This window comes from Oncorhynchus tshawytscha, unplaced genomic scaffold (assembly GCF_018296145.1).
Source record: "Oncorhynchus tshawytscha isolate Ot180627B unplaced genomic scaffold, Otsh_v2.0 Un_contig_9748_pilon_pilon, whole genome shotgun sequence".
In the NCBI taxonomy this organism is placed as follows: domain Eukaryota; kingdom Metazoa; phylum Chordata; class Actinopteri; order Salmoniformes; family Salmonidae; genus Oncorhynchus; species Oncorhynchus tshawytscha.
The window spans coordinates 18-10,319 of NW_024606658.1; the positions used below are offsets into that span (position 1 = coordinate 18).

Genomic DNA, 10,302 nt, shown 5'->3' on the forward strand with positions numbered 1-10,302 from the left:
AATCACATTGCTATCTTCACAAAAGTATTCTTATATTTAATCATGTATTTTATACCACATTTAGATGTAAACTTGATACAAAGGACGCATACACTTTCCGAGTTACAGTTAATTTGTCATACCATTCTTAATGACATCACAAAATAATAATCCACATAACAGGATTATTCTTTAGATCTCCATAGACCATTCTTAATATTCTTACCTCATGAATATTGTTCCAAAGGTCATTCTTTGGCCATTAGAGTTTTTGGCAGCGAAGATCTTCTGTAAACAAAGGGATTTATTATACTACAGGGCAAGAATGAGAAAGTTTCTGTTAACTATTAATGACCTGCTGTTAAGTCATTAAACCGGAGTCTGGCTATCTGTCAGCCATGTGCCAAGCTGATCTGGAACTTTTAATCCTCATCAAGGAGAGAGTCATGACACTACATTGTAGAATAATAGTGAAGATATCAAAACTATGAAATAACACATATGGAATCAAGTTGTAACCCCAAAAATTGTTAAACAAATCAAAATACATTTTAGATTTTAGATTCTACACAGTAGCCACCCTTTGCCTTGATGACAGATTTGCACACTCCATGTGACACTACAGCTGACTACCTCATGAAGCTAGTTGAGAGAATGCCAAGAGTGTGCAAAGCTGTCATCAAAGCAAAGGGTGGCAACTTTAAAGATTCTCAAATATAAAATATATTTTCATTAGTATAACACTTTTTACTACATGATTCCATATGTGTTATTTAATAGTTTTTATGTCTTCACTATTACAATATTCTACTAAGTAGAAAATAGTAAAAAGAAAGAAAAATCCTGGAATGAGTAGGTGTGTCCAAACTTTTGACTGGTACTGTAGAAATAAAATCTACCGAGGCAGTGGACTGATCATACAGAGATGAGAAAACATGTTGATGTTTAGTATGTTAACTCTATTTTAGACAGCGCCGTTGCTATTACTGCTCTTGCTGCTGCTGGGAGGTTTTTCATGAACAATGCTGGATCCATATGCAACGTCTATGTTCAGGAGCTGTTTCCCACCTCTGTTAGGTAAGATCTATATATTTCCATATACATGTATACAGACCCCTTCACTTTTTTGTGAAGGGGTCAGCCTTACTCTAAACTTGATTTTTTTAAATCAATCATCAATCTAAACACAATACTCAATAATGACTAGGCAAAAAAATGAATATATACACCGTATTTACATAAGTATTTAGACCCTTTGCTTTGAGACTCAAAATTGAACTTAGGTGCATCCTGTCTCCATTGATCATCCTTGAGATGTTTCTACATCTGGACTGGAGTCCACCTGGGGTAAATTCAAGTGATTGGACATGATTTGGAAAGGGACAAACCTGTCTATAGATGGTCGACAGTGCAAAAACCAAGCCATGAGGTTGAAAGAATTGTACGCAGAGCTCCAAGACAGGATTGTGTTGAGGCAGAGATCTGGGGAAGGGTACCCAAAAAAATGTATGCAGCATTGAATGTCCCCATGAACACAGTGGATTCCATCATTCTTAAATGGAAGAAGTTTGGAACCACCAACACTCTTCCTAGAGCTGGCAGCTCGGCCAAACTGAGCAACAGGGGGAGAAGGGCCTTGGTCAGGGAGGTTACCAATAACCCGTTGGTCACTCTGACAGAGCTCTAGAGTTCCTCTGTGGAGATGGGAGAACCTTCCAGAAGGATAACCATCTCTGCAGCAGTCTACCAATCAGGTGTTTATGGTATTGTGGCCAGATGGAAGACACTCCTCAGTAAAAGGCACATGACAGCCCACTTGGAGTTTGCCAAAAGAAACATAAAGGACTCTCAGACCATGAGAAACAAGATTCATTGATCTGTTGAAACCAAGATTGACCTCTTTGGTCTGAATGCCAAACATCATATCTGGAGGAAACCAGGCACCTCTCATCATCTTGCCAATACCATCCCTACGGGGAAGCATGGTGGTGGCAGCATCATGCTGTGGGGATGTTTTTCAGAGGCAGGTACTGGGAGACTAGTAAGGATCGAGGGAAAGATGAACAGAGCAAAGTTGTTACTGTAATTTAATTATGCTAATGTGTTTTCAGTAATTGAAACCCCTTAATCTATTTTATGAGAATTTGTAAGATTCTTGTTTGCATAAAATAGACGGAGACCAGTCTTTTCAATAATAGGTAACAGAATTTATTCTCGGAGCGCGCTGCCACTTCACCACGAGCAACAGTTTATATACAAAACATGACGTCATTTCATTGCTTAACAGAAACCCCTCCTCTCGACAGGGACAAAGTGAGGTGAAAAGTTCATTCTAACTTACTAACACACTCCCAGGTAACTTTTGACCCCTCAACATTATCGATCACCACTTGGCTGACAGTTCTAATTAACAGAAAACCTAGGAATGCGCTCACTGTCTTATCTAAAAACCCCAGAGCTAAGTTTCGTCGGTTCAACCATAGGTTAACGTCCTTATCTGTTTACACAGTCCACTTCTTTCTTCCTAGTTGGAATGGAGTTCATTAACTTTAATTACTCCTTGTCTGTGTCACACAATCACATCTTATGATCAGATATAATAAAACAGAGTATAAGTTTACTTAGCCACAGTTCCATTTAAAATTATTTGTTCAGTCATTTAATCATAATTTTACCAACAAAAGTACAGAGAGATCCTTGATGAAAACCTGCTCCAGAGCGATCAGGACCTCATACTGGGGCAACGGTTCACTTTCCACCAGGACAATGAACCTAAGCACACAGCCAAGACAACGCAGGAGTGGCTTCGTTACAAGTCTCTGAATGTCCTTGAGTGGCCCAGCCAGAGCCCGGACTTGAACCCTATCAAACATCTCTGGAGAGACCTGAAAAAAGGTGTGCAGCAACTTTCCCCGTCCTACATGACAGAGCTTGAGAGGATTTGCAGAGAAGAATGAGAGAATCTCCCCAAATACTAGCTTTTACTATCATAGCCAAGAAGACTCAACGCTGTAATCTCTGCCAAAGTACTGAGTAAAGGGTCTGAATACTTATGTAAATGTGATATTTTCTATTTATTTATTTTTTGTAAAATCTTGTTTTCCCTTTGTCATTATGGGGTATTGTGTGTAGAGTGATGAGGGGGGACAAAGGCTGTAACCTAATAACATGTGGAAAAAGTTAAGGTGTCTGTATACTTTCCGATTGCATACACATGTGTGTGTGTGTTTTTGTGCGTATAAATATATTTATCTTATATATACATGTACATATAAGGCCCATGAATATATCTTATTTTACATGGCTTAATAACCCTTAATGTATCACATCCTTTGCTCCTTCATTCATTCAGACAAACGGCCACAGGCTTGGGCTCAATAGCGATCAGAATTGCTGGAATACTGTCTCCAATGCTCAACATATTGGCCACATACCATTGGTCTATCCCCACGATCGTGTTCAGCAGCCTGTCATTGGTTGGTGGGGCTCTGGTCTTTCTGCTTCCTGAGACCAGGAGGACAGAACTACCTGACTCTACAGATGAGGCCGAGGGGAAGAGGTAGGTGGTACCAGAGGATATGTGAGGAAAGATGCAAATACATAAGACTTGGCTGATCGTTTTTGCATTTGTAGGAATGTTGTGGAACTATAAGAGGGCATTCGTTCATATATGAGACAGATGGAGAATCTAAATAAGTTACAAAGAAGTTGTTTAAGGATGTATAACATTTTGTTGTCTTTTGAAGCTTGGCGTCATTGATATCTCCTTTTTCCTGTAGAAATGTGACTATCGCCATGAAGATAGACAAAGGCTGCAAAGTGGATGATTACGACTCTGAAAAATCTACCAAACTATAAAGTCATGTTTGTGTAAGTCTTTTTTCTGGGTAAATTTATTTTCAAGGCTTAGTTAGTAAGACAGTTGGCTGGTGCATGGTTGTTGTAACACCAAGGCTTTGAATTTGATTCCTGGATGGGCCACATAACTTGCTGTTTTTAACTTTGGCTTATAGAATTTTTAAAAATGACTTTACTCTTTTTGTAACTCTTATCACTAGCTAAATGGATCAGAAACATACGATAAAAGTGTCTACTAAATTAACATATTATTATTATATTTGTATTTAAATACATTCGCAGTGTATCAAGGAATCTAATGATATATACACCGTTACTTAAATTTGTATAAATAAAACGGATTATCACCGATGTTTCCCAATGAATCTGTAAATATTGTTGTGAAACCACCGAGCCAGCCTTCTGCTAACTCTTGAGTCGCAGTGTCCAGGGGTCCGACAGGTCTGGCTAAATAATATGTATCCTGATTGACTTCTTGGTCAGTCAGCCCAAGTAGTTTAGTTATGTTCACAATGGTTGGTGACCAATATAAACATATTAAAAAATAAACAATTTTGAGGGGGGGGGGACAAAAGGAAGGAAAAACGAAGTCACTGATTGCCCAGAGCTGATCAACTTATCAAGCGTTGATATTTCAATCAGCTGTGTAATGCCATAGTAAAGAAAATCTAAATGTCAACCCCTTTTGGTCCCCAGGACCAGGATTGAGAAACACTACACTAATCTACCCATTTATTATTGAACAAAATTCGGGTTGCCAAGATTGTTTACAATAAATAACTTTGCCATCTCAATTTGTTACAATGAGCGAAGGGGGGGAACCCAAGAGCGGACTCAGAAGAGGAAGCCGGGATGAATGCACGAAAAAGTTTATTGATCACAGAGAAATGGGCAGTGCAGAACCGGGGAAGCGCAGATGAGTTGCAAAATCCAGGAGTGTAGAGTGAGATTGGAGTTGGCTGAGTAGAACAGGGGAACAGGTCCTGAGGGGAATCCAAGGTAATGGTGGTTATATCCAAAGGAAGGTGGTTGGTGGTGAGATGTGGTACAGGAGACAGGAGCCAGAGACAGAGCGGTAACTGCAGCAGAGGACAAAAATGGTGTAAGGCAGAAAAATGAGCAAAGCAGAGCAACAGGATCTTGAGAATAGACAAAAGGCTGGAGTGATAAATGACTGAGCAGAGATTACAATCTGGCAGAGTGGAGGTGGCAGGGATGAGTAAATGTAGAGGTCTTGATTTATGGGACGATTTGCAGCTGGTAGGGATCTGCTCAGACTCCAACACACCTGTCTCTAACGACACAATCAGAGAGAGAGGGTGTACACTGAAGGTTAGGAAGACATCGGATGAACACCAGAGGGCGTAGTGGGCGCATATGTGACACAATTCTTACATTCAGCAGCTACCCAGATCATTAACTTAAATTTAAAACTAAACATGCTTATATTCAGAGGTCCAAGTCATCCTTGCTGTTCCACAATAATGTGTTTTTTTCTGACTGAATAAAACCCAAAGGGCATTCCTACTGTACAATAAGCCAATCACATGGAGGTGACTTTATGTCCCTTGATCTACACTTCTAAGAAGGCACCTGCCAAGAGATACGTGAGGTTTATAGTATCTGTAAAGAATCATCAGTCGACTGGTAACAACATGTCATTACTCAGCCGTACTGTAGAGAACCCCATCACAGTTAACCTCTCTGGCCCCGGGACACTCTCACAAAACACTCTGTGACTTCTAACCCCATGTAGAAGGTGCTCTTCCCCTGCTGGAGTCTAGCACACAGAGGGGTTGGAAACTATCTTTCCTTACATCAGGCACTAGCCAAACCCAGTGGTTTCTTGTTGCCAGGGGCCCTTACCACACGTGGAGTCAGCCAATCACAGGCAGGTCATCTAGGGTCTCTGAACCTCCTCCCAGTCTTCAGCAAGCAATGGCAGAGTGAGGAGTTCTCTCAGAAACCTCTGCCCTGCACACCAACAACTGGGCCACAACCAGCCCTGGACACACACAACAGATGCAAGTTCTGGTGTTACTGACTTGTGAAAGTGGACTCTGGACAGACACCTTTTGTCTAGTTGTACCATACGCTTGTTCAAGGAATTCACATTTAAATTCTCAAAGACACTTGTCCATCTGGCAGATCAGACGCAGTTTCTTACTTGCCCGAAGATGATGGTCTCTGGCCCAGAAAATTAATTTGTCTGTTTACGTTCTCAAATGACAAAAGTATAATAGTTGTTCACTCCGACATAGTTCCCTTATCCTGGTGGAACCAGATTGATTGGTGTTCACGCAGCTTTCAGGTTGGTTTTACCAGGCTATAAATCCCTAGGGGGGAAAAACATTCCAAAATATGTTTTACTGGAATTGGTTGGAGTTGAACGTTTTTTGATAAAAGTTAGGTCTTAAAAGTAAAATGCTGATAGCTAATAGGATACGACACCGGTATCTAAGTCACAGATTTGGACTATAAAAAGGATTTTCCTTAGCATATGAAGGATTATCTCACTCTTGTAAATTTGAAGTAAGTTAAATTCACAGGAGGCTGCTGAAGGGAGAACAGCTCATAATAATGGCCATACTGGAGCAAATGGAATGGCATCAAACACCTGCAAACCACATGTTTGATGTATTTGATACCATTCCACTGATTCCACTCCAGTCATTACCACGAGCCTGTCCTCCCAAATTAAGGTCCCACCAACCTCCTGTGGTAAATTGTATAATGTTGATTTGCTTGCATCATTTTGAAACTCCCAAGCAGGATTATAGTGAAACTAAAATATTTTGGGGCACAACGTTTAATTAAATATTAAAAAATAAAAAAGTTGTATAACTAGGGAACGGACGGTGCAGAATGATTGTATTCCTTCTAACTGTTCTTCTTTAAAAATCCTGTTTCTACACGTGCTGAATCATGCTAGCTGACTGTGGGACAGTAGAGTTAAACATTAATTTATCTTGCATAAAGGCTTATCTGACAAAGCACCTTCTTTCTGAAGCTCCTCAAGCAGAGAATTGCTTTGATTCTTGAACATGGCTGATTTTGGCGAGATCCTGAGGTCCATTGGAGACTTTGGATTATTCCAGAAGCTCATACTATTGGGACTATGCTTCCCAAATCTTGTCCTGCCTTTCCACCTGGCCAGTTTGATTTTCATCCAGTCAGACCCTGAGCGCCACTGTAACACTGACTGGATACTTAGAGCTGGTTCCAATCTGAGCAGTGAGGAACAGCTGAATCTGACCGTGCCCCGGCAGGAGGATGGAACCTTCAGTAGGTGCCTGATGTTTACCCCTGTAGACTGGGACATTGACATCATTAGGGAGCATGGACTCAATCAGACCACTGACTGCCAGAATGGATGGGTGTACAACAATATAGTCTATGAAGCCACCATAGTCACTGATGTAAGTAGGAATAGATGAGTGTTTTTACTAAACATATATTGTCATGTCATTAATGAGCTTGTATGTTATCTGATTTTATTTTGTTGCAGTTTGATCTTGTCTGTGGCAAAGCTAACGTTGTCGGACTTGCACAAACTGTGTTCATGGCTGGCATTCTTCTTGGTTCACTCTTGTTTGGACCTTTTGCTGAATCGTAAGCACACTTGAAGTTGTGAATAACATGTCCTATACTTCTTGGTTTCTTTCTTTCTCTTTGTAAAACAACACCACAAAACATAAACAAGTAAATCAAGAGGAACATTCATCAAACCTTAAAAAGGAGGTTTCAAACAGTTTTAACCAACACAGTTTTCTCACCTTTTCTCTTCCAGATTTGGTCGCCAACGAGCAACTCAAATACCCATGGTTATTATGCTCATTTTTACTGTAACGACAGGCTTGTCTCCAAACTTTTACTTGTATATGGCATCCCAGTTTTTAGTAGGGATCGCATATGGTGGATTTCGAATCAACTGCATTGTATTAGGTAAAGTGATGTCCATTTCAAATAGACTATGCTCTATAATAAAATGTAAAACAGAACATGAGATAACAGAACTCAGTCAATGATTTGTCAGTCAGCCGGTCATATTAAGTTGTTTAACATTACTACATGTTCCTTCCACACAGCAACTGAATGGGTCGGAGTGACAAAACGTTCTTATGCGTCTTGTTTGAGTCAGACGTTCGGTGGAGTTGGCCAGTGCATCCTTGCTGGCATGATCTTCTTCATCCGAGACTGGAGACTTGCTCAGTTTGTCATGGCTGTACCAATAGCAGTGGTCACAGTGTACATATGGTGTGTCCACGTGTCGTCTTGGACCAATATTAAAACTGATGAAGACCTTAGGGGCATTACAAAGCCAATCGGAAGCACCACAAATTGACACAATTCTTGCCAGCATTACAGCACCCAAACTGAATATTAATAATTATCAGTATTAATTATAATTGTAAAATTGTTTGCCTGTTCTGTGTTTCCAGGTTTATTCCTGAATCAGCCAGGTGGTTATTGGATCAGGGGAAAACAGAGGAAGCTAAGAAGTTGATACTCAGGGTAGCAGCCATCAACAAACACACAGTTCCAGATACCATTCTAGAGAAGGTAAAGTGCATGATTTAGGTATTTGTTTAAAAGCCAGGGAGCTGGCCAGCCATTGTTTGCCATTGCTGTGAAAAGATGAAAAGTGAAAAGTGTAAAATCCTGAATTTGAAGAATTTATCTGCATGTGTTAGTTAGCTAGCTAGCCAGACAGTTGTAGAGGAAATAAAACATACATTTTTCAATTTAGCTGCCAATATGTCAACATTCCATTCAGACAATTTAGTGAATCCACAAGCATTCACTGGCTGAAATCAGTTGCAGCAAGTACTGATATTTGATCATATAATAGCACTCAGAACTTTCCAAGAAAACAAAAATGTAGAAATTTATGGTCTGTTTATATATATATGCATATTTTTTAGAGGCAATTGTTTTTACAGACAATTGGCATAAAACTTGTATAAACTGTATTTGTAATTATATGGCAATATTTTAGGTTGACAATAGATTACACCATTTCTGATATCACATGCCTTACTTGGCTGCTTTCGCTGCATATCATGTAGAAGTTGTCCCTTTTCAGGTTTAGAAGAAGTGACCGCTAACTGCTAACTCCCGTTCGCATAAGCTGGTTAGCATAGCTAGCATTCAGAAATCAGTGGTGGTAGTCCAAGTCGTTTTAAACTGTAATGCAGTTGTTTGGTAATGATGACATGAACATGTTGGGGTTGACATGCGTACATGAATTATACTCAGATTTTTATCTCAACATAGTGTGAAATGTACATATAAACAATAGCCTAAATGTAGGCACATTTTGCTGGTGGTCAATGAGGCAACTCGGGATGACAATTCCATTGTTTTGCTCAAGTGACCTCTTAAGCTCATCTATGACTGCTGTTTTCAACCCATTCTGGAACTTTGAAGGTTTATGACATAGGCCCTCTAGTAATTTAATAGGATCTCTATGGCAAGGTGTGACACTTGAATCTTTGGAAGCAGAGATTCAAGTGTCTATAATTATTCACTTCTGTAAAAGATAACTCTATTCCAGATAGCTGAGGAGAAAGTTGTTCAGAAGGGAGGCATACTCATTCTCATCAGATCTCCTGTACTTAGGAAATACTTCTTAACTATTACTCTTGCATGGTAAGTTCTTTAATAACTGTCAATAACTTAATATCTCATATTGGTCAACTTTCAGCCCATAATAAATCTCATCATGACAAACAAATGTGATTTCTGTTTTTGTGTGTCTCTCTGAAATCCCAGGTTCTCGTTAAACCTCTCGTACTACTGTCTGTCCTTGAACGTTGGAAACTTTGGCCTGGACATCTTCTTGACACAGCTCATGTTCGGACTCACAGAGATACCAGGTCATATACTCTGCATCTTTATACTGGAATATTTGGGGAGGAAGATATCCTTAATGTCTACCCTTCTGTCGGGCGGATTCACATGCTTCCTAATCCTGGCTGTTCCACAAGGTAAAGTTCCAACTGGAATAGATTTATATTTTTTTGTTATTTAGTAGATGCTCTTATCCCGAGCGAGTTTCAATTCCCTCAATATAGTATTTATCAGAAAAGTCCGTGCTTGAGGGAAAAGAGCAGTATTTTTCTTTGTATTTTTAACTCATTAGGAAATTGGGGCACCACGGGAAAGGTTTAACGAGTTATCTCTCGACTTAAACTCTTAAGATATACAGATATCTCTGACATCAATAACAGTCACTTATTAATCATTATTACCTCATCAGTCTCATTCTGAACAGTCAATTATTAATTATTATTACCTCGTCAGTCTCATTCTGAACGTCGCAAGAACCCTAGCCCTTATTGATGAAACATCAATACACAAATTGGCTTAATTTTTATTTAACTAAATAATAACACAGAATACATATACATGAGATAAAAGTCCCAAGTGGACTGACACGATATGACGGCTTGTTACACAATG

General features: G+C 39.6%; 2 protein-coding genes across 2 annotated transcripts; both read left to right on the plus strand.

The window, feature by feature from the left end:
• Positions 1 to 878: 878 nt before the first annotated feature.
• LOC121842194 (solute carrier family 22 member 13-like) lies at positions 879 to 4,198 on the plus strand. The gene is made up of 3 exons (XM_042312269.1): positions 879 to 1,056; positions 3,332 to 3,538; positions 3,759 to 4,198. Exons 1-3 carry the CDS (start codon positions 995 to 997, stop codon positions 3,835 to 3,837), a joined length of 348 nt encoding a protein of 115 aa, XP_042168203.1. The 5' UTR covers positions 879 to 994; the 3' UTR covers positions 3,838 to 4,198.
• Positions 4,199 to 6,881: 2,683 nt separating this feature from the next.
• Positions 6,882 to 9,827, plus strand: LOC112259675 (solute carrier family 22 member 13; the record flags this gene model as incomplete). Its single annotated transcript, XM_042312268.1, has 7 exons — positions 6,882 to 7,256; positions 7,346 to 7,449; positions 7,628 to 7,782; positions 7,926 to 8,094; positions 8,280 to 8,400; positions 9,395 to 9,489; positions 9,613 to 9,827. Coding segments are annotated over exons 1-7 (1,234 nt in total), but the record flags the coding sequence as incomplete, so codon positions are not given.
• Between the last annotated feature and the right edge of the window lie 475 nt (positions 9,828 to 10,302).

What these genes read in the sequence shown, in the direction of transcription:
- LOC121842194 (XM_042312269.1), top strand. Translation starts at nt 995, where the DNA reads ATGAACAATGCTGGATCCATATGCAACGTCTATGTTCAGGAGCTGTTT. An exon ending in CTGTTTCCCACCTCTGTTAG is followed by an intron (nt 1,057 to 3,331) that starts GTAAGATCTATA and finishes TCATTCATTCAG; the next exon opens with ACAAACGGCCACAGGCTTGG. An exon ending in GATGAGGCCGAGGGGAAGAG is followed by an intron (nt 3,539 to 3,758) that starts GTAGGTGGTACC and finishes TTTTTCCTGTAG; the next exon opens with AAATGTGACTATCGCCATGA.